The 24,791-nt window shown below is 36.0% G+C and overlaps 1 protein-coding gene across 2 annotated transcripts in view; it reads left to right on the plus strand.

Moving 5' to 3' along the window:
• Positions 1-20,379, plus strand: part of FGD3 (FYVE, RhoGEF and PH domain containing 3) — a 108,936-nt gene extending 88,557 nt beyond the window's left edge. For both annotated transcript variants that reach the window (XM_087954789.1, XM_026677297.2), the window contains exons 11-19: positions 1,559-1,651; positions 1,845-1,924; positions 2,870-2,900; positions 4,695-4,796; positions 6,468-6,533; positions 11,503-11,625; positions 14,542-14,694; positions 17,547-17,687; positions 19,214-20,379. In XM_087954789.1, coding sequence (XP_087810915.1) covers positions 1,559-1,651; positions 1,845-1,924; positions 2,870-2,900; positions 4,695-4,796; positions 6,468-6,533; positions 11,503-11,625; positions 14,542-14,694; positions 17,547-17,687; positions 19,214-19,438 — 1,014 coding nt within the window. In that variant the 3' untranslated portion in view covers positions 19,439-20,379. The remainder of the gene's footprint in view (positions 1-1,558; positions 1,652-1,844; positions 1,925-2,869; positions 2,901-4,694; positions 4,797-6,467; positions 6,534-11,502; positions 11,626-14,541; positions 14,695-17,546; positions 17,688-19,213) is intronic.
• The last annotated feature ends 4,412 nt before the right edge of the window (positions 20,380-24,791 follow it).

Consider the following 24,791-nt stretch of genomic DNA (forward strand, 5'->3'; position numbering starts at 1 on the left):
TCCTTCTTAGTTATGTTTATCTTACCTTTGATCAGTTGGTGAGAATCTTGATAAGGGGACAAAAGCACACCAGGAATCAGCCAGAATTCTGAGTTCAGACATAACAATGGATAAAACGGTGTAAATTGTAGAACAACTTCAATCCATGTTATTAAGTTTCTAATTTATTGCCATAATATAAATTGTGGTTTGTGATCTGATATGTTTATAGGCAAAATAAATCCTTCTGCAACTTTAGCACAAAACTATAATTAGGAACCTACAAAAAATCTGCAAGTCTTTACCTATTTTTATATCTAAAAACTCTTTTCATGTGCATTTTTTGTACTGTTGTGTTTGATACAGCAATATACTTTATTGTCCCTGAATCCTCTATTGTGAGGTTACATACATAATGAAACTTAAATTTAGGCTTATTAAATATAATAAAGGAAATATGTAAGAGGAAATGTTGTCAATGAGAGATAATGAAGCATAAAAGAGTAATTCTGGAGTTTGCTATCCTGCAATTCTATCTAAATACAGGTTGTCCTCAATTTACGACCACAATCGAGCCCAGAATTTATGTTGCTAAGTGAAATATTTGTTAAGTGAGTTTGCCCCATTTTACAACTTTTCTTCCTACAGTTGTTCAGTGAATCATTGCAGTTATTAATTTATTTACACAGTTGTTAAGTGAATCTGGCTTCCCCACTGACTTTGCTTGTCAAAAGGTCGCAAAAGGGAATCGTGTGACCCTGGGACACTACAACGGTCATAAATATGAACCATATTTATTGCCAAGCATATTGCCAAACATCTGAATTTTGATCATGTGACAATGGAGCTGCTGCAATGGTCATAAATGTGAAAAACAGTCATAAGTCACTTGTTTCAGTGCCATTATAACTTTTGAACAGTCACAAAATGAACTGTTGTAAGTCAAGGACTACCTGTATATCAAATTTCCAATATGGATAAAGATGGAACAGAATAATGTTGGCACAGTTATCTGCTGTTACATCAAATGAATTCTTCTAAGAATTTACCTTTTTAAGGAACAGTTTAATGTAGGGTTGCAGTTTGGATCACATTCATATCCCCATTCAACCATGAGGCTCACTGGGTGACTCTGGACTGATCTAGTAGTAAGACTACTTACTAGATCTATCTAGTAATTATCAAAACAAATTAGGAAGACCTATGTATGTGGCCTTGAAGTCCTAGAGAATAGGGAAATACAAATACAATAAATATAATACAAAACAATAACTCAGTACATGTGCAGACATGCCCTAAAGGGATTGTGCACAGATTATTTGTGGTATTAAGGAAGGGTACAATTACAAGGAAGATAAAAGTCCCCTGAAAGTATACTATGTAGTACATCTAAATCTCCTGATTCTAGAATCTTCTGATACATAGCAGAATGTACAATGTCTATTTAATAAAGCTGTGTTTTATGATTCATTAAAAAGCTATGTAAGGAAGTATTTGGTTATAAGTATATATATGTTATTCTTATGAAAGTATTATGTAAGAATAATTACATAACAAATATTTCTTTTGTTATTTACAGTTTAACAGTATGGTGTTATACTGTGTTCCAAAACTGAGATTGATAGGCCAGAAATTCAGTGTTCGTGAAAAGATTGATATTGCGGGACTGCAGGTTTGTATCTGATTCTTTTGGTTTTAGTTTCTGATGTATGTATTTCTAGTCTTGTTTAAGATATTTTTTTTTATTTTTAATAAGGAATTCATTTTTCCTATTCTCTCCTATTGAGAGAAACATATTGGTTTGTCTGATCGTGATGAGAATTAAATACTAAAAAAAATGCCAAAATGTTGATTTGGTTTTCTAGGTCCAGGAAATAGTCAAGCAAAATGTGACCCATACTTTTTCAATAACAGGAAAGAAAAGATCCTTGGAGCTACAAGCCAGGTATAGATTATTTTTCTTCTCCTAAATATATCTTGAATTGGACCTTTCCCATCCTAAACTTCTAATGTAATGTTTAACAAATATTAAAAGGAAAAAAGTTGATGCATCTTGTTTGTATTATATTTGCTTACACTATTAACTGTCATAATCTTATGTTCAATCCCAGCAAAGAAGGATTGCTGTTCACTTAGAGCAAAAGTGGAGCATAGTGTTGAGTCAGGATTATATCCTTCTCACTGAGAATGTGTAGATCCTGAGGAGATCCCAGTGCAAGGAATATGAAATATTTGAGGCATCAACCCTCAGGGGGATGGCTTTGCCTTCCATCTTTCATAAACGTTCATGAGAGGGGAAGGGGAAGAAAGCACTGGAGAACTTCCCTTACCCACCCCTCACTTTTCCTCTTGGAAAGTGCCAAGGAAGTGCTTCAAGGGAGCCCTCTGAAACAGTGTCTTGAGCTTTTTGTGTCCCTCTTTTGCAATTTCAACAAGACAGATCCAATGAAGCAACTAGGTGCTTCCAAATGCTTCTGCCTTGAAAGCTGGCCTCCCTTGGAGCCTGGTTTGTTTAGCTCATTGGAAAAGGTGAAGAGTAGAAGAAATCTGAGGAAGTGACAGTATAGTGTGCACAGAGCACTCTTAAGGTGGAGGCTACCTGGAGGGTAGCATTATTTCTGAGTGAAAAAGCACAGTGGGACAGAAAGCCTCTGGAATTCTTTGTTCATGGTTCTCCAGAGCCTTGCAACAGAAGTACAAGAGCAGAAACAAACAGAGACTTTAGTTTAGCTGTCTGGAACGTGAGGTCTAGCAAGATGTGAAGTTTTGCTCCCTAGTTTATCTCTTTCAGATATTAAAACAATTCCACATATTAAATTCTTTACCTCTGGTTATCAAAGAATGGATATTATAAAAAGAAAGGCAAACACCCTTTGTTCTAATTTTATAGGACAGAAGAAGAAAAGAAAGATTGGATTCAGGTAATATCTATTTTATCAAGGTTTTCTCTTGCTCCGCTCTGTGCTGCTGGAGCAGCTGGATCTTCCCAGGCCACTGTGCATTTGAATTTGCATGCACAGTTCAGGCAATTGTGGCTTCCAAGGATGGCTGTGGGTTCACACTGCACTAGGCGGGTGGGAAGAGCTGGAGACAGTCCTTTAGTTTACTGAGTCTAAGGGCTGGAAAGGAATAAGCCTGTAATGGCATGGATTGCAGTGGATCCTCAACTAACAACCGGTGGAATGATATGATGTGATATAACATGACATATGTATTATAATACCGTGTTTCTCCAACAATACGGCCTCCACCAATAGGAAGACCCAGCATGTTTTCTAGGCATAAAATCAAATTAAGCCCCTCCCCCCAAATTTAGGCCTAGTTTAAAACATGCAAAATAGGGGGAAGGGTGGGGGGACTTGCCATTTGGAGTGCCGTTGGAGCTGCCACTGCCGTTTGGAGTGCCGTTGGAGCTGCTGCCACCGTTTGGAGCTGCCTCTGCCGTTTGGAGCTGCCTCTGCCGTTTGGAGCCACCGCCGCCGTTTGAAGCTGCCGCTTCCACGTTTGGAGCACTGCCGCTGTTTGGAGCACCACCGCCACTCCAAACACGGCGGCAGTTCCAAACATGGAAGCGGCAGCTCCAAACGTGACGGCGGCACTCCAAACGGCGGCGGCAGCTCCAAACGGCAGCTCCAAACGGCGGCAGCAGCTCCAACGGCACTCCAAACAGCAGCGGAATGGGCAGAAGGGAAAGCAACAGCGGCAGGTGCCAAAGGTCTTGGGTCTGCAGCAAAGGTGTTTGGTGGGAGTAGGGAGCTCTCTGCGGTTCGCCATGATCGCCCGTTAGGAGCGGCTGGTGGCGAGGCTGCCCGCGGGGCGCTCTAGATGAGGATGAAAGGGGGGAAATTAAGTTACCCCCGAAAAGACGGCCTAGCCGTTTTTTCGGGGCTCAAAAAAAAATAAGGCCCGGCCTTATTATGTGAGAAACACGGTAGTTTATAATAATAGATTGCTTGTGTGTGTGTTATATTATTATATATGAGAGATCCTCTGTGATGGAGACGGATGATATAAAAAATAAATAAAATAAATAAACATCTCACATTAAAATATATATTTCATTGTATTTATCCCACTTCTACACTCTCACCTAAGATTAGATTAGATTATAATTAAGGCAGATTCCCCCCACACACACACACACCTTTTCATGCTCCCCACTGCTTTGAGCTATGTCTCTTTCATAACTTTTTCTTCCTTCACTTTGCTGGAGTCTTTCAGGCATTGCATCTCAATTGAAGTCCACACTCTGGAAATTGAGATTGGGTTTTTGGGGTTTTTTTTCAGAGCAGACAAAGATTCATTCACAATATTTGCTTTGAATTAAAATCCATGAGATCATATTTTGCACTAACTCCATTTTCATAAGTATATCCTCTATTTCAGTAATGCAATTTAACTTTTGAAAAATGGAAACAAACAGGTTTCTGTGTTACAATCTCATCTGCTTCCTTCTTTGAGATCCATTCTCTCTCTCATTCTTTTCACTAAACAATTCAGATAAAGCTTGCATTCAATTAGCAAAAAAGTCTTAGCCCTTCATTATCTGCAAGACACTCAGTTTTCAGAATAATTTTTAGCCTTGAAAAGGTACAATTGTTGAACAGTTGAAATCTATTAATGATAATTTAAGAAAAAATACTGTGTATTTTGCTGGTCTAAGACTTTGCTGAAAATTGTTTTTTACTTATTACTTTTCTTTGAAACTACCACAGGTTATTCAAGCAACAATTGAAAAACATAAGCAGAACAGTGAAACATTTAGGGCTTTTAATAACTCTTTTTCTCAAGAAGATGAGCACTTCCTAGATTCATCAGTAAGTAATCTAAGCATTTTAGATATATTGTATGGCAGACACACATTTTCACACAGTTAACAAGATTGTCCGAAGAGTTTGGTTATGACGCCTATTTGGTGGTATTCAGTGGGATCTTTTGACAGGTCTGGATTTCACCTGCAGGGCAGAAATGAAAGGCTAAAATGTAAGAAATGGGAATTCTAAATTAAATTTTGTTAAATTGATTGATTTGATTTAGCAGTTGCCTATTCCAAGTGACTTTAGACAAACTACATTTTAAAAAGTAAAGCACAATAAAATAGAAGAAAAGTACAAATATATAATACAACAAAGAAGACTTCTAGGGGTTTAACAAATATTCTACCCAAAGTACTTGGAAATATTTGGGGTATTAGGGAATACAAGCCTGGAAAAACAGCTAAGTTTTCAAAGATTTTTGAAATATCGGGGGCGAACCCTATAGATCTTTGGTGAGATGCTTTTCCAAACTTATTCTGGGTTATTGTTAATATATACATACAGTAGTGCTTAGAAGTTTGGGAACTCTTTTTGAATTTTCAACATTTATGCATAAGTATGACCCAAAATGTAATCAGTTCTCCATACAAACTCTAAAACTAGATGAAGAGCACCCAATTAAATAAAGGAGTCAAAATACATTTTATTTGTTCATTTATTTAGTTGCATTTATTGCTGCCCAAGAGTTACTGAAAGCAAAGGTTGACATACTTCTGTCACACCCAAATATTTAGCTTCGAATCATTTTTCTTAATAAATAAATGTGAAAAGTAACAAAATTTTATAATAGGTAAAATGCTTTTCACTTATTTTTATATCAATCATTCATAAAATTTTAGGTATCCTCGAAAACCTTTCTAACATACTGTTGTGCGGCCCTCATATTGCCAGTTGTTCATTCTAGGTCAATTGCAAATGTCAGGATAGCACCAGAAAGTACGATGTGCTGATCTTTCTTAATGTACTTGGGCCAACACAAGGGATTATTGGGCTGACTTGTGATGGGTTATTTGTTTGTTTATTTGTATTCTGCCTTTATTATTTTTACAAATAACTGAAGGCAATGAACATATCCAACACACTGCCCACCTCTTCCTTTTCCCTACAATACAATCATGTGAAGTGGGTTGGGGTGAGAGAGAGTGACTGGCCCAGAATCACCCAGCTGGCTTTCATGGCTAAGGTGGGACTTCAGCTCACACTCTACTGCTTTCTAGCCTGGTGCTTTAACTTCTAGACCAGGGGTTTCCAACTGGATTTCTTGGAGGGCTGAATCACCATTGTAGTTGTCCTCCATGAGCTGACTGGGGGAATGGGTGGGGATGGGGCAGACAGCAGCACCCTGCAAGCCAAAACCAGCACAGCTCCCCACATGCCCTATTTGCCCAGCAGAGTGCTGCAGGAGGCCGTCCAGGCTGAAAACGAGGCACACACCCCCTCATGCCCTGCTTTCACTAGCAGAGGCGCCACGGGCCAGTCCTTTGTTATTTCCATGGGCCAGATCTAAGCACCCTGCTGACCTTGAGTTTGACACCCCTGCACTAGACCAAACATTTTTATTTAAAAAAAATTGTTATATGTTTTAAATGTTTATTTAGAATTATCTTTTTGTTAATTTCTTAAAGCCTTTGAGTCTAATTTCAGGATTCCCCAATTTTCTTTGTTTTTCAGATAGTGAGCACCAGTTCCATGGAATCTATGCCAGGAACAGACAGCAGTAGCAGCACATCTGCAGGGGTAAGCAGTTGTGAAACTGATGCCTCATTAAAGCAGATGTCAGAATGCTTTGTTTAATGGGGCGCTCTCTGTGTGAGTGCACGTGTGTGCATTTGTGCATGCACATGTGTAGGAAACAGAAACTGGTATAGATAAGTTGTATTTCCTCCTTCCATTTTACTTACAAAAGCATTTTTGCCATGAGTAAAGGTTATACTTTACCTTTTCTAATACAAAGCTTTAACATATTTTTGATTTATGAAACCTATAAGCCCTAATTTTCTGTACTTTCTTTAAATGCAGTTTGCTCAGAGGTGATATTCAGCAGGTTCTGTCCAATTCTGGAGAACCAGTAGTGGAAATTTTGAGTAGTTCAGAGAACCCGCAAATACCACCTCTGACTGGAGATTTTACAGCATCCTTCCCCTGCCACACCCACAAAGCCTTGCCCACAGAACCGGTAGTAAATTTTTTTGAATCCCATCACTGAGTTTGCTACATGTTCAAGCAGGCACTATAAACCATAGCAATGTACATATATTATATGACAGAGGCCCCACAGACTGCTTCAAATTTTCAGTTGCTCAAATACCAGATTGTATTTTTCCTATGAAAATCCCCATTTAACTCTAGGCTTAACTGCTCTGCCTAATTCAGCTACACCAGACTTCCTTATAATTAGGGTTGCCATCTGATAATAGAAATTGTTGCTAGTTAATCAGTTGTGTTTCCGCCTAGTAACTGATCGCCTTATTAAGTCTGTGTAAATCTACATATGAATAGACAGTGCTGCTAGAGAGGAAAATGCATCTTTCCCTTTATATTTGCACATGAATGTTATAGCAGGTGCCACCAGAAAAGAGAAGAGGCGTTTCCTAGAGATAAAAGAATGTCCATCCTACAATCAGGGCTGGCTGAAGATGCTGTGCTGCCTTGGGTGAAGATAGCTCAACTTAAAATGATATTTTTGGCCTTTGTGGTGTACAAGCATTGCTGCGAGAGAGAGAATGCGATGCTAAGAGGATAGGTTCCCCTCCCCACTTGAACAAATATAGATAATACCAGCAGTAGAAGACCAAACATATTCCCTACCCCTCTGGATTACAGTGGTTTTACCACAACCCCATATAAGGAAAACTTGAATTTGTTTATTATTTTGATAAAAATAAGATTTTCTCTCTTCTAAGGCATACACATTTTTCTTGCATTTAAATAATTTAAAAGAAAATAAGAATATAACTTTATTTAACCAAAGCAAACAAAGATTCAAGCAGTTCTCAACTTACAAGCATTTTGTTAGCAACTGTTTGAAGTTACAATGGCCCTGAAAAAAAGTATAACTGGTCCTTGCTGTTAATAACCTTTGTAGCATTCCCACAACAGCATCAAAATTTGATGCTTGCCAACTGGCAGGTATTTATAACAGATGCAGCATCTTGAGGTCCTGTGATCACTGTTTGTGAATTTCTCAGCTGGCTTCTGACAAAGTCAGTGGAGGAATTCCAGATTCACTTAATGACTGTGTGATTCACTTAACAACTTGCAGTGATTCATTTAACAACCATGGCAAAAAAACCAATTATAAAATTGACATGACCCACTTAATAACCACTTGCTTAGCAGTGAAAATTATGATCTTACACAAAGTCCAAAACCCTATACTATCTCAGACAAATGGGTTGTTTTTAAAAGCCTCCAGTGTTGGAGCACCCACAACTTCTGGAGCCAAGTTGTTCCACTGATTAATTGTTCTAACTGCCAGGAAGTTTCTTCTTAGGTCTAGATTCTTTCCTTGATTAGTTTCCATCTATTGCTTTTTGTCCTGCCTTCTGGTGCTTTGATAAATAGCTTGACCCCCTCTTCGTTGTGGCAGCCCCTTAGATATTGGACCACTGCTATCCCATCACCCCTAGTCCTTCTTTTCACTAGACTAGACATATCCAATTCCTGCAACTATTCTTCATATGTTTTTATGATTTGAATAATGATTTGAATGAATGATTATTAAATCATTTATATTGATTCATATCACTTAAATAAATATGTTGCTAAGAGAAGTTACTGAAACCCTCTGGTTCTACTTTTAAGAAACTTTGGCTTGAAGTGTAGGAGCAAAGCCCATTTTTTTTCTAACCATGCAGGAGTTGTTGGTTGGCAGCTGTCTCTTCAATTTTTTCCATTATCTCAGTTGCTTTGGCTCATTTGTGGTAGAAATGGCAGATAGATACAAAATGTGTTACTGCTTTTCAGATGTGTCCAAAGGTAAAACGAAGTACAAATATCGTGAGTTATTTGAGCCACACAAATATTAACTTGGTAAGTTTATAATGGGGGAACAGCGTGCTGTCTGTTGCTAACCCATACATAAACCTGCCAGATCCTTCTTAGGATTTGCACATATGCCCATCTCATCTGCAGTATCTGAATGTGGCTGTGAAGTCCAGCCAGGCAGAAAGTTATGCTGCCTTCATTGGTCCTTGAAATGGGAGATGTCCCTCCTTCACCCAGAGGTTTGATGTGCCATACTAGAAGCCTCAGTTCCCAAAGACCAAGCTTTTAAATAAGTGGCTCCAGTTTCCCCTTTTTATCAAAATGACCAAGCTCACACAGTTCTAAAGGGCCTAATGGTAGTACAGAACCAACACTGGATTAAGAAGAACGCTATGAAGGGTGTTTATTAATAATCAAGGCAACAAAGTAAAATTTGAGAAAATAATCTATCTGCATGCATCAAGTTAGTTGAGGCTGAACTCTATGAAATCATTAGCTTTAAAACAAGACTGAAGGACATGGGAGAATGGAAGCAAATAGAAGAAAGCACGCACAAAAAAAAACCTTGTTAATCATTTAGCAGCCTAATTTCTCTTATTGGTTCCCGTTCTTTCAGGACTTTTTGAATATTGGATTCAATCCCAGCCCGATACTTTTACAGTGTTTTGGGATGTACTGGTGCACTGGATTCCCTGGGGAAAAAGAAATGTCTATCTTTTTCTTCGTCTAAATCCCACCCATCTGCCACTCATTGAAAGGGAATAGTTACTTTAATTACAGATCACTTAAGAGTTGTCAGCTAGTCATCAGCCTTCTGGATCTACTGCAGTTTAGCAGTGCTTCTCTTTAGAATGTCACTTGTGTCAGTTACTTAATAATGAATGTTATTTGAATAGACTATGTATGACCTTTGTTTTTAATAGAAAAGGAAATAATTCTGTTAAAATTAGTGCTCTTTAAAATGCACAGGAGGGGTACGATGTTAAATTGAAGCATCATACTTTCACATGGTGATGTGAATGTAGTAATTCTTTTTTACTTGATCTTGTGCTTGATAAGAGATAATTAACCAGTACAGCAGAGGCAAAATCCGCCACTTGGTGGTGATAATCGTTAGCAGACGAGAAGCCACCTTGTTCCTACTGTTAAGCGTGCAAAAAACAAACAAACACCAACCTTTGCACATTGAGATATGACCACAATTAGTTTGGAAAACTAAAGTGGTAAAGTTCAGGGAGAAAAATAGATAGGGTTATATATGTTAGTAAATGATCCTCAATAGTTTTTTTATTTATTTTTTAATTCCAAAGCAATAGAGATTGTTCCTATTGCTGCTGCTACTTTAAATTTGCAGGCTGTCCCTGCCTTAGTGGGAAAAAGCTCTCTCTTCCTTGAAGTTTTTGTGATGAATTTGTTGACATATCTAAAATGAAAACTCCCAAAACGTTCAAAAGGCTGAAACAGTGTGCAGAATCAAATATATGAGACTTAATTATATTTTCATGTAATTTCATCAGCCATTTGAAATAGCTTTCTTTTCTTTTCTTTTTAATGTTGTAAGCTTTGTTGAAGAGACCAGGGGATTCCAAGTGGGTAATGACATGACATCAACCAGGACAAGAACAAGCTTAATTTCCCATCAGCATACGTGTAATTAACATTTAATTAAATGCAATTACATTCTTCATGTATTTAATAATTTTTAATACCTTTCCCATTAGAAGTTCCAATTTAGTGGCAGTCTTTATAAAGACTCTGGCAGACCATACCCCAATAAATGATTTGAATTTGTATCTAGCATTAAAATATACTGTTGCAAGTGAAAAGAGAAAAACATGGGGATGGCCATCACTTATGACAATGTCCAAAATTATCCCTGATGGGACAGCATGTATATTTTTCTTTTGCTTTGCCCCCCAGCAGGTGTTGTTTGCTAGCTGAGCAGTAAGGGGCACAAGCTTGTCCCTGGATTTCACATAAGGATATTTGTATCACAAACACACTTGGTCATGATCAGATTCACATAGAATATTACAATCCCCTCTTGTTCTGGTGTTGAGGTTGATATACTACCCAAATCCCTATTATAGGCTGATTGTCCAGTCAAGTTATGTTGATATATGAGAGGTCTGCCTGCTTTTCCAGCATAGGATCATTGTTCATTGTCCATGAAGCAGAGATTTTCAAAATATATATTAATACAACAAGCTTTAATTCATATATTTATAGTGATGGATCTTATGGAATACTAAAGATTCAGAAGAACTTTTGTGCTTCTCTTAAGTGTCTGGTGCTATCTAGATAGCCCTGCAGTAATTTGAGTATCCTTGTATAAAGAAATGACACATCAACTGAAGACTTCCAGGAGTTTCCCAATTTTTCTGCATCTTTTTTTCTATGGTACGAGGTCTAGATTCTGAAAGATGAAGTGGATCATATATTATGATTGAGAGACTACCAATATGTAAATAGACTGCCAAAAATCTGTAATGGTTACTATCTAGGTGTGCTTTAGAAACTTTAGGCTTTGTCAAAAGTTATTTAATGTTTATTTTAAAAGTGATCAGATTAATGAACTTTGGATCTGGGTAATTTTAATGTACTTTTACTCTTTGCATAGTTTAAATATGTCCCTTACTGATATTAGATAATACGATAGGAGTTGAGCTGCATTTTATTGATTTGTAGTGATCTTTCTAAATTTCATTTTTCATTCCAGCCTGAGTGCTGCAGAAAATCTTCAAAATCGAAAAGAGATAAAGAGAAACAAGCTTGCAAAAGTTGCAGTGAAAGCTTTAACTCCATTACAAAAAGACGACACCACTGCAAACAGTGTGGGGCAGTAAGTATTAGAATAAAAACCGCATTATTTCTGTTAATTTTGATCATGCATGTGTGACATGACATTCTTTGTCTTCAAGATTCTGCTAAGAAAATACCACATTACTATTATTTATTACACATATTAACTTTCAATATTTTTTTCTATGACATAGCTATATAAATAGATTGATGAGGGGCTCAGTAAATATTCATGTGCTCTCACCCATCAAAAGAAAAGGCATCAGCACTTATATCTCCTATTTACATACTTCTTTTGGAATTCACACATCTTAAACACAAGTTTCTAGTAGCAAATTAAAATCAGTGGAATTTATTCGTTTTAGATTTTTTAACACAATTTATGTTTTTTTAAAGTATGAATTCAACCATTAAGTTTTACCATTTCAAGTTGTACATGGTTCAACTCATCAGTGTATACCTATCAGATAAAAGGCATAATACGAACCCAGTTAATTAATACATGAGAACATTGGCTTTTTAATGTTTTATATTTTATTTTTCAATTCTGCTAAGTTACATTCAATGATGCAGTGTCATGTTGCTGTTCTAGACAAAAGATTCAGAATTGCCAACCTCCAGATGTTGCTAAACTGTAACACCCACTTTAGCCATGTTTCGCTGGGATTGCTGAGAGTTCAGCAATATGAGAAAGGTGACTGATTATTGCTCTGCTTTAGGCTTTTGGGCACAGTCGTTCCATCACTTGTAGTCCAGCTGTTTTAACTCTCCAGGCCAGATGCTGGAATCTAGAACTCCATTGCTTCCCACAATAGATACCTTTCAGCTGTATCATGCATGGTGTTTACAAGCAGATTAAAACAGGGAAGAGTAGAAGTGTGATTTATTGCATTGAACTATGGAGAAGAGGGTTCAAAAGCGAGCTGATTCATGTGATCTTTTTAGATGTAAATGATTTAAGAACAACTGTGTTTCTCTTCTGTATTGGAGAGCTAGGATGCGATCTAGTCCTTTAATTATATCCAGTGAACTACTTCATTAGCCTGTAGTTGGCATTTCTGACGGAAACTTTACAGTGACTGCTAAAGCTGACATCTGATCTCTTTGATACAGATATAAATATTCTATATACCATACAAAGAAAATTTTATTTTAACATGTAAACTACTGGTGCAACTTTTGTACTGAAATTATATTTGGACATTTCAGGTTTTTCTTGCCATTTGTTTCAAAGGATTAATTTCTTGCTGGGTATTACTAAAAAATAAATGTTTAGAAAGTTTTCCCCAGCTCCCCCTTAAATATGAAATAGGATTAAATAGGAAACATAAAGGTGCCATCAACATCTAACATATTTAATGCATTATACATTTTAAATTATTTAAATATTTCCCCACAAATAATGTACTCTTTGCTTGAATGTTGCATGCATAGAGTATATCCTAACTTCAAACACATACAAAGTTTATATATTGATTTTAAGCTGTGGTTTTACCAAGTATTGTATTTTGGATCCAATTTCAAGGTTATATCCTAGATATGAAAGACTATATTATTTTCAGATTGAGGGGTTTTTTTTTGTTTTGTTTTTCCATGAGGGGGCTGTTAAACATTTTGTTGAGGTTTCAGTCACATTACCCTATAACTTCAGAGGGTATGATTCAATAAATTGCACCAATAGAGCTAAACACTGACTGCAAAAATACCAATCTGAGGTGCTTCCTGTTCCATATTCTACTTTATGCTTTATTTGATATTTATAAAAATTATGAAAAAGAACTTGCTAATTAGCCATCTGTTAGTGGATGTCAATACTTTTGTGTTCAGTTTATAGCATTGTTCCCTCTTTTTATTTGTTTGTTTCCTCAAATAAAAGTTGTTGTTATTGGCAACTGCTACACTGATCCTGAAAATATTCAGTAAATAATAATGATACATTTAATAAGATAAGTTCAATTTGGAAATAATTAAATTGGGGGTCCCAATTGTTTTCTCTGTCTATCCTGCCCCTGGCTGAGCAAGAGACAGAGTTGATTAAGTGGCTTAACCTTGATTTTTAAGTGCTTACAGGCAAAGGTTTACAGACCACAGATGCATGTATGTGCATGCATGTACTAGCACTGCTTACAAATAGGAAGCTTCTGAGAGAGACCAAAGCAGAATCAGCAGATGGAAGCATAGTCAACAAACAGTAGTAGTTCAGGTGTCACTAAAGGATCCAAGGTGAAATTGCTGAACTTCAAGTGGCACATGGTATCCAGAGAATCAGGAGCATGGATCCAAGGATGTAACAGTTGTTTCCAACAGACAGCCAAGAACAACTATGACAAGTTGCCAGATGTTAAGACTATTGTTGCTCTTATTTTTCAAGGATATGGTCACTACTCAGCCCTCTGAAGTTTGGTAGTTCTCAAGCTGGGTGGCTACTCAAAGTTGAGAATTCCAGCATGTGATTTGTCCAACACTGTTTCTGGTGTTTGCTGGTGAAGACAGCCTCGGATTTTTGGCTGTTCCCTGAGTCCTGAGGCTGACATTCATTCGGAGTAGGTTCCTCAGCACTGGAGACCATGACAGTTTGATATATTGAAATGAAGAGATTGCAAAGTGAATGTCCGATTTACAAAGCACCAATCAATACCCTTTCATAAGTGGTCTCTTTAAATTTTTTATTCTAATAAGCTTTCAGAAAACCTTTTAGAAATATCAAAGCCAAATAGTTCTGTAAAACATTGAATAAAAAGGAAAATCTATATGTTTGCTTTTGTAGAGAAAATAACATAGAGTGTTATTATTCCTTAATGTTTTTCAAGTAGATGAAGAAGCAGGAGGTAACTATATCTTAGATATTGGTACTGAAATCTTAGAGCTACAATTCAGTTTAATTGCTTTTAGGAACAGAAATCAATGCTGTTATCAGGATACTTTTTCCTAATACTGGTGTTGTTGTTTAATCCAGGTTATCTGTGCCAAATGTTCTGAATTTAAGACTCTTGCTGATAATAGTCGCCAAAACCGGGTATGCAAAGATTGCTTTCAACTGCCGTCAGCAAACCTGTGCATTTCAGGGACCGAAGGTGCAGGAGAACAAAGAAAAAAAGTAACCACAGAGGTATATTTATCATGTTTAATTGACTATAGACCGGCTGATTGCCTCGACAAAAGCTTTGCTTTTTCCTAGTTTTATTTTATATTTTATTAATTGGAAAAAAAAACAAGAACAAAAAAGCAAAATGAAGACAAGGGGGGAAAAGAATACATATACATGCATAAAATAAATTGAAACAAAAATGAAACGATAAAAAGTTTTTAAAAGACATAACAAACAAACAGAAAAAAGAAAAGACTAGGAAAAAGCATTCTAGTAGCACCTTTCTTCCTCTCCACCCCCCACCCCCCCGCTTCTAACTGCTACTTGAATATTTTTATATTTTATTTTATTATTATTCATTTCTCTCTGAATCATTTGAATGAGGTTGATGATTTTTAAAGCAGTTTCACTTTTTCTTCAAAAACCATATTTTGAGCGTCTTAACTTGCCTTCCTTTGTGATCTGTATAAAGGAACCATTCCTGCTTAAACTTGCTTAGATTTTTACTAAGAGTATATAGTCTTTTTTTCCTTTGCTGCATTTGTTCCCATTTTTAGTCTTGTAGTCCTGTATTGATGGCAACATTTCTGTTTTCCAATATTGTGCTAAATTGATTCTTGCTACTGTCAGCACATATTTTAACAATTTGAGACACTTTTCATTTATATTCTGTGAGGTCCTAACCAACAAATATTACTGGTTTAAATTTGAATTTTATTTTTTAGAATGTTTTTAGAAGTTTCGGTATACTTATTTCCAGTAGTTTTGAATCTTTTGGCAAAAACGATATCTAATAGTAAAATAATCCTTCCTTGTGATATTTCCAAGGTTTATCGTTGTGTCCTTGGACTTAATTGATGGAGTTTCATAACCATTTATTTTATACATATTTTCAAAGTGTTGCTTGCTGCAAATCATGTTAATGTTTCCCATAGTTCTTCCCATTGTCCTTTTGTTATTTTTCCTTTTGCATCCATTGTATCATATAATTTTAATTTGTTCTATGTTGTTATACTTGATTAATAATTTGTAATTATATCTTGATCATCTTGATTCTGTGTGTTTAAACTTCTGTCATTTTTCTCAGGGTCCTTCTTTCCTTTGAGATTGCTTTTTAGTTTTCCAGTTATTTGCACGTTCATTAACCATGGTAGATTCCTCCCATTATTAAGCAATTCTTATTGTGTCTGATTTCTTAATAAGTTCAGATGTATCATATTGGCATATGTGATTAGATCTTGCTTACTATTGTCCTTGAAATAAAAAGCATTGGTCAGTGATGTTAGAAGTAAAATAGAAGTTAAAGTTTTTAACAGACTTTCTCTTATAATGTGTCCTTTTAGAGTCTTGTCTTCTTTTGTTTCTTTATATTATAGATATTTAGAAAGTTCATTGACTAAGCTTCCTCTTCAACAATTGATATTCTATTGTTAGGAAATTTCATAGCAGATTTGCTGTTTATATTACAAACAGTGGTGGGATTCAATTTTTTTTATTACCGATTCTGTGGGAGTGGCTTGGTGGGTCTGGCAGAGGAAGGATACTGTAAAATCTCCAGTCAGAGGTGGTATTTGCCAGTTCTCCGAACTACTCAAAATTTCTGCTACCAGTTTTCCACAACTGATCAGAACCTGCTGAATACCACCTCTGGTTACAACTTAAGGAACTTGGATGGAGAAGTTTATGGTTGGGAAAATAAGTCTATTTCTATAAAAACTTCAATTCTTCATATTTAGTGTTTATAACAAAAAGGCACAGTCCATAGGTATAAGAGGGAAACCAGATTTGTTGTCATGTAAATAATAGAAGGAAAAGTAGGAAGAAAAAAATTGATAACCATAGAATCAATGCTCTATCTTTGATTTACGGGAACAAGCTTGGTGGTAAGGTTTTGTTGTTTTGTGTGTGTGTATGTGTGTTTCAGACAATTTCATTATTCCTTTCTCCTCTTATACCTATACTTCTTAATTGATTTTTATATTGAAATGAAAATTTGTATATCGTGAAACAAAACCCAATCTTTTTTGAGCAACACTGGGGGTATAGGGGAGAGCTATTTCATACTGGACTTAGCATAAGGATTATTTTAATACTAGCACATAAAAAGTCTAGGTCTGTAAGAAATATGTTAAATGTCCTAATGAATTTTAGTTCAGTTGTTTTGAGTGAAATTGTAACTACTTTGCTCAAGTGTTAAAATCTTGTTATCAGTAACAGAATGTCCTCAGAAGCTGGATATTTTCCCATTGTAAACCACTATTTTGTTAGTATCCATCTATGGCTGGACTTATTGATTGATTGATTGACTGACTGACTGATTCCATGCTATTGAGTGATATTCAGCTCCTAGCAATCCCCTAAATAAATTTTCTCCATGACAATCTATCTCTAACCTGGTCTTTCAGGTTTTTCAGTGGTGCCAATTATCACCACTGTAATTGAGTCCATCTAGCTTACTGCTGGTCATTCTCTTTTTTTTTTCTTTTTCTTCCAACCATTCCCAGCATTCTAAGCCAGCGTGAAAAAATAAACCCCTTTCCCATTACAATTGGGAATTTTCATTTATCCCTCCAGCAGTGCTACACTCAATTCACAACTTCTCATTAATGTTCAATTTTCCCCAAGCTATTTTAAGCCTGAAAATACTTATCAGGTGCTAATAATTGTTCTCAGTTTCTAAACTTCACTGTTTGCAGCAATAATCTAATTCAGATTATCTAAACTTCTGTATATTTAAAGTTTGGTTTACTGGTAAATTATTCTTCCGTGCACATTTACTATGTGTGAACCAATGTTTAAACCAGGATGTATTAGCATATATAATGAATAATAAATGCATGAGAATATAAATATATTTTTATTATTTTTACCAGAAACAAAGCTTATTGAGCTCTGAAAATAGTCTCTTCAGTAGCCACCTCCTGTTTCATGAGAAAGGAAAGACTTGGTGTAAAGTGTGGGTCACCATTCCTAAGACAGAGCCTCTTGTCTTATATCTCCAAGGAGAAAACCAGGTAAATACCTCAGAATATTACAACTACTGAAAAATAAGTCAGACTGGTAATTCTCAAGCTCTCGGCTGGAATGTACTTTTCTGCTATTAGGAAACTGCTGGCATGCTGAGGTATGCACCAAATATATTTACACTTTGGAAGCCTACCTGTTTATCTCTGCATGATCTACTATACAGAATTTCCCTTTTCCAATCATCCTTCTTTTTAGGCCTTCCTGTATTTATATTGAGCCACAGTGGTGCAGTGGTTAGAGTGCAGTACTGCAGGCTACTTCTGCTGACTGCCGGCTGCCTGCAATTTGGCAGTTCAAATCTCACCAGGCTCAAGGTTGATTCAGCCTTCCATCCTTCCGAGGTGGGTAAAATGAGGACCCAGATTGTTGGGACAATAGGCTGACTCTGTAAGCCACTTAGAGAGGGCTGTAAAGCACTGTGAAGTGTTATATAAGTCTAAGTGCTATTGTTATATCCAGTATGATCAGTGTCTTGTGGATCCACTGTTGTGGATGATCTGCCCTCAAAGAAGGTAGCCAATTGTCCTTGTACATTTTGCTTTTTCTTTCTTTCTTTCTGGAAGGTCAGTGATGCCTAGAGCAGAGACTCACCCAGAAACTTGGAATAGGCCAGATCGTCCTGAGGATAGTACTGTATAATAGATCCGTCCTGTAATTTTCAGGAGTCTACTGCCTTCTGCTTTAACTCAGACAAAAAGTGCCAAAGGCTAGGGAGTCCTAGGTGGAAGCATTTAGTTTAGTTGCTTTCAACCACAAAAACACTTTACTGAATTCAGTAAAAGTTCCTGGAATCTTTTTTCTTCTTTCATACCCTCTTATTTTCTCAACAGAGAGACACAATAATTATTTGTTTGCCTTAGTCTCAAGAAACGTTTTTTTTTTTTTCAAATAAATACTTCAGAGGATTTTTTTTTTAATCTTGAAAAATATTTATCCTCTCCAAGATTAAGAGGGGGGAAAAATGACACGGTATTTTAAGACAGCGTGACTTTGAATCTTCACTGGATTTGTAAAGTTCAATGTTGGATCCATGCGATTGTGGAATTGCTGAGAATGTGTTTTGATCATGCATGAAAGAAGCAGATTTCCTCAGCTCAGGCATATTTAAAAGCTAAATCATATTTACTAGAAATACATGGGATTTATATAGCAGTAAAAGCTATTCTTAGATCATTCTCTGGTGTCTACACTAGAATGATAAAGAGAAATATGTTGATTCATAAAATATGCAGAAAAAATGCTTTCCTTTCCTAGCAAACCATAAGCCTATGGGTAGAAGGCCAACTCACCGCAGTCCTAAGTATCAAATGGGAATAGCAGCATCTACCTCTTCTGTGTACCAGTTTTAATGGAAACCAACCTGTGCAACTATTTTTGCAAAATGCTTTTTATTTCCTCAAGTGTGAAACGAATGGCTTCCTTCCCAAATTATTGGCCCTGTTCATCTGTTGCATGCTTGTGCTCAACCTTTTTATAATTTTCACACCTTTCTTTATTTCTGGATTGCACATAGGTTGGACGCATTCCACGCAGCATCCCCCTGCTGGGATACGAAATTGACTTTCCACATTCTGGTGAAAAGTTTGAATCAAAATACGTGTTCAAACTTTGCCAGTCCCAGCAGACAACATATTTCAGTGCTGAAGATGAAGACTTGCAAATGAAATGGATGGATATTCTCACCAAAGCAGCTAAAGGGGACATTCATGATCAGAGTGAGGAAACCAGCAATCCCTAATGTCATTTCATGTGATCTTAATCATCATGGGGGGTGGGGAAAAGCCACCTGAACTCTGTATATTCATGGCACTTTGAAAACATACATGGCTTTATATTTTGGTATGCCTATAGAGAAACCACAGTCATTTCTTTCCCTGCCCCTCTCTTTCTTATTCATCACATTTGGTACCAATTGTCCAACATCTATGTTGTTAGTGTGTATAAATCAACGTAGTTGCTATGAGTGTTTATATTGCTATTAATGGGGGGGGGGGAAGCATCCATTTTATCTAAGATAATTAGGAAGACAATGGTTTCCTGTTCCCCTTGACTATTTCCTTTATTCCTTTTAATTGCTGTTTCAGTGAAGGATGTGTATAGTCTGTTACAGATGTGCTGCCTCTAAGTAAAATGTTGTACAAGGGCTTGTGGCTGGCCACTGATGTGCTATTATTCTCTGGTTTCTCTTGGATCTTTTTAAATGGTCTCTTCTCTGCCATATATGATCAAATATAAAGGGGCTATTTCTTTTGTTAACACTGACTTTTCTTGACAGGGTTTTTTTCACAAGACAAATACTGTTTTTAAAGCTATTGCAGAAGGCATCTTGAAAGCTGAAATATCAAGCATTTCTATATATTTATATATAAATATTTTTCCATTTTTCTTTTTTTTAACTTTTACACATTTCTTATTTCTTTATATCACTTCTTTTTTAATGTATGCAAACAAATGTTTTTATACTGCAACCTGGGATGTTACTCATCAATAAACATTTTTGTACACCCAGGAAAGTAAACAATTATCAATAAGGATTTTTATTTATATAATTTGTAAATATCATCTTAAACATCTTTTTTAAAAATATGTTCATATTACACTTGTATAAATTGAATTTGCTTCCTTGTCTTTTAGTTGGCAAATGTATTTATGTATGCAAATAAAGCCCAATTTCACTGATTCTTGTCCCAGCTACTCAAAATACAGGAAGACTTAAGAAAAACTTGAGTAAGTTTTCGGTGCCTTAAATTTTTTTTTAAGTGGGGAGATGAAAACTATATTTGATGATGATGATGATGATGACAATGATGACAATCATCAAAATTGTAGAGAATTTTCACATAGGATAAACTGAAACCTCTGAATTTGCAGTATTATTCATTTTACAGTACATTATACTATAATTTTTATGTCTTTCCTATCTCAAAATGACAGAAAACCCTACTGTATATAAAAATATTTCAAAAGGGCTTCTGTGGGCCATGGGTTTAACAAAAGTCTATAGGCTACTCGGCTCCAATGGTTACAACCATCTCTTACTATTAAAAGCCAAGGCTACAGAATTTGCAAGTTAGAATCTGATTGACTTCTGGATGCAGGTATTACTACCTGAAACGAAAACTGAAGAGTAACCATCAATCTCTTTATATAAAACCAGCAAAACAAAAAAAGAGGAAGAATATAGGATTACAGGAAACTATAGAGTAATGTAACAGAGTGTTATACTGCAGATTGCTGCTAGAATTAATATTTTTTGTATTAATGTCAGATATAATCTTTAATAATTCAGTATAATATCAATATTCAGATATTTTCTTCTCCAGTTTTCCCCAAGCTGTATATTGTAGAATCCTGGCCAAGTTCACTGGGAATTCTGGCCTAACTATGTAAGACAGGGGTGTCAAACTTAAGGCCCATGGGCCAAATTCATCCCACAGGAACAGCAAAGGACCAGCCTGTGGTGCCTCTGCCAGCGAGAACAGAGCTCACCATGCCCCCTGCCCCCCCCCAGAGCAAACAACCCTGATGCGGCCCTCAATGAAATCAGGTTTAACACCCCTGATATAAGGGATCGTCTCTCCTGTTACAAATTTGTACATCTGTTAATATTTGCAGGATTATCTATGCACAAACAAAATCCTAACTAGCCCTCCCCATAAACCACTTTAAAAACATTAAGTAACAAACTAGCTAGTCACCCACAAGTTTATAGTCACCCACAAATTATCATTCCAAACCAAAGGTCCTTAGGGGGGGGGGGAAAGTTCATCACTTTCCAAAATGACAGAAGGATAGTGGCTAGTATACTCTGGGATATTTGTTCCTCAGTGTGAGGGCTATAGCAGAAAATACCAGCTCTCTCGCTGATGCTCTTTTGACTAAGGGTCTTCAAACTTGGCAAGTTTAAGACTTCTGGACTTCAACTCCCAGTATTCCTTCTCCAGTCATGTTAGCTCAGGAATTCTGGGAGTTGAAGTCCACAAGTCTTAAATCCGTCAAGTTTGTGCTTTTGACTCATGTGATGGAACTCGATGCAAATCTCCTTATAATGTTTGGACTGAACATCCTTGAGGCATTCTGTCACCATATTATGCATGGACTTCTAAGTACTATAATAACCAACACTTTGAATTGGGTCTCAAAATCTGTTGGTAATCAGTACATCAACTTCAAAATGGCTGTGACACTCCATTTGAAAGTTTTCTATCCCAGCCATCCTTACCCAGTGCACATCGCCTTTGACATATGCAGATGGAATCTGGGCAGAGATCACTAGATGTTTTATCACCTCCATTGTCACCAAATAATTAAATTATGAGAATTCCCCAGTAGTTAGCCATATTTACCACTGGTTTTATTCCCTCATTGCTCAATGCATCTTATCACTTACTACATGTCCTGAAGCCTCTCAGAAAAATATAAAGAAGCCAGCAGAGGAGATGGCAAATTTTGTTAATCCTAATTACTGAGGCAGGTAGTAAGTATTGTTACTATGGAAAAGATAAGCAGCTTTACTGAAATCCTATTTCAGTGTATTTACAAGAGTGTCTCATCTCCTTGATCATGGCACAGAAATGCTTCAGTTAGATTGATTAATAATTATTCTTTCAGTATCCAAAAACTGTGACATGGTAATGGAGAAAAGCGTAATGGAAAAATTGATTTAGAGATTAGACCAACTTCCTGTGAAGTTAATGTTTTTTATTTCTCTAAGACCAAAGAATGCTTCCAGTTATTAGCATCTTAGATCCATTAAGTCATAGTCATTCATTCTGCTCTCATCTATCCTTACATGGAATCTTTGCATTCATAATTGGATTGGTTCTTCAAACCTGAGAAATTCATGGGAAAAAACATATTTGATATCTAACTGGTAGGAGGAAATCTTTGACAAAATGTTTAACATCTGTCTGTGCTTTAGACTGAAATGGTTTAATCCAAGTTGAAATTAGATTCTATATGTAGGCGATGGGGAATGTTCTTATAATTGAAAGGTGAAAAAATATTGCTAATTGCTTGTAAATGGACCAGTACAAAACAAAAGATATCACTCTCGTACTCTATGTTGTAGAATTAGTGGACAAAGGCAGCAACAGAATCATAAACTAAGTTTATGCACTACACAAAAACTGAATCCAAAGAAACCACATCATTCTGATTCTTAGTCTAGATGAAAGTCATAATATGAATTAAAATGCAATTTAATTAAGTTTGGCCAACATTCAATTCACTTAAACTGATGGAACATAGGAAGCTTCCTTACACCATGTCAGCCCATTGTTCTGTTTCAATATTATTTACCTGGCAAGGTTTCTCCAGGGATTTTGTAAAATCTGAAAATGCAGATTGAAAAAGCATGCATCTCTGAGTGATTGCCATCCTTTACCATTTTCAGTTTACATGATTATATACTGTGATTCCATCAATCAATAGGCTACATCCAATGATAAACTACAGCATAACTTCTTCTCTATAGGATGAATGGGATAATTTCAGAGAACTCTGCTTGTAGAAGCCTATAGGATGGTCAGATCTCGCAGAATAATTTATTTTAAAAAAAACTAGGGTTTGGATTTTGTTTGTGTGCACATGTTCATGTGCATTATATAATTATAACTACATAGAAGAGACATATATAATGCATATATATCATTTTATTTTGTATTTTCAGATTTTCCAATTAACACCCTTTTATCACAATTATTACAATTAACTTGGAATTCCAAATTGCTATTGAAACAATAAATCAGATTAGTGTGATTTAATTTACAATCTGTAAAGAAACAATTGCATCTCTTTTTGCTGGGGGTTTGGAACAAAATAACTGGAGAAAAGTATTTTAAGCTGCCTTTAAATTATCATTCCTTTTCACAACACAGTCTGATATATGCTAGACATCTGATGTCTAGAACTATTATCTTTTCTCAGCTCTGAAGCTTAGTGATTAGCCCTGGGCAATTTGCAGCTTCTTCAGAGTGGCTGTAAAGCTAAAACACTCTTCCAAATGCCTTAAAGGAGGAAAAAGGTTCACGGGCAGGAGAGTTTAATAAACATCCACAATGGGATTGCTGTCTGTATGTGAATTACATATACTCTTTTTTTAAAATCCAAGAAAATAGCTTACAGATAGAGTGGCAGTGAATCATTATTATTTTAGAATAAGCATCTCTTCCACAATCAAAAAGAAGCAAAAAGAGAAAGAAGAGAAAGGGGAAAAATATGAGTAAATGCTTATGCATGTCCTGATGGTTTATGGCCAAAAATAAAAAATTGGGTGGAAAAGTCAAAGGCTGGCATGAAAATCATTTTTAAGGGCAATACACATGATATAACTGATACCCGAGAATGGCTAACTGGTAAATATGCTTGAAAATTTGATTTAAATGGATTTTAAATCAGTTGGGAAAATCCATTTCAAGAGATAAGTATGTATTATGTTACTTATCAGATGCAAATTTGGGGTCCTGTTTACCTTATGACTTTCATCAATAAGCTAGAAAAACTTGAAGACTTAGCCTACCTATATTTTTCAATATTTATATCAATATTACACAATAAAAACCTGGTTGGATAACAACAGTCAAACTCTACCTGTAGATGTACAAGCAATGATCAACTTTAAGTTAAAATTCCTTCCTTGTTCTCTGAAATCTTCTAGAGTTATCTTTCCGTACAATGCAGCAGTTATAATATTTCCCCTGTGAACAGAAATCTACTAGTTTGAAACTAAGCGGACTAAGTTTTAATTACTGCTTTTTTTTCACCAAGTTACTACCTTACCCAGAGTACTTTTTAAAAATGTCCACCAGTTATTGTTTCATAATTTCTCCAGTTATTCGACGCAAAAGGATTTCAGAGATTAAAACCCTTCACCTCAAGGGACTAGAAAATGACATAATATTGGACTTGCTTACTCAGGGACTAAGGTACCTCAAGGAAAGAAAAAGAATTGTGAAAGAAACATCAAATCAAACAATAACAACAAAAAAATCCCAGAACTCCTAATCTACAAAAATGATAGTTATGGGTGGGGTTTTTTTGTTTTGCATATCCCTGACTGTGTTCAAGAATGTGTGTGTGTTTGTGTGTCT

Source organism: Notechis scutatus, chromosome 2, assembly GCF_049901735.1.
Source record: "Notechis scutatus isolate UNSWTSFEM ecotype Mainland chromosome 2, rNotScu1.2, whole genome shotgun sequence".
In the NCBI taxonomy this organism is placed as follows: Eukaryota; Metazoa; Chordata; class Lepidosauria; order Squamata; family Elapidae; genus Notechis; species Notechis scutatus.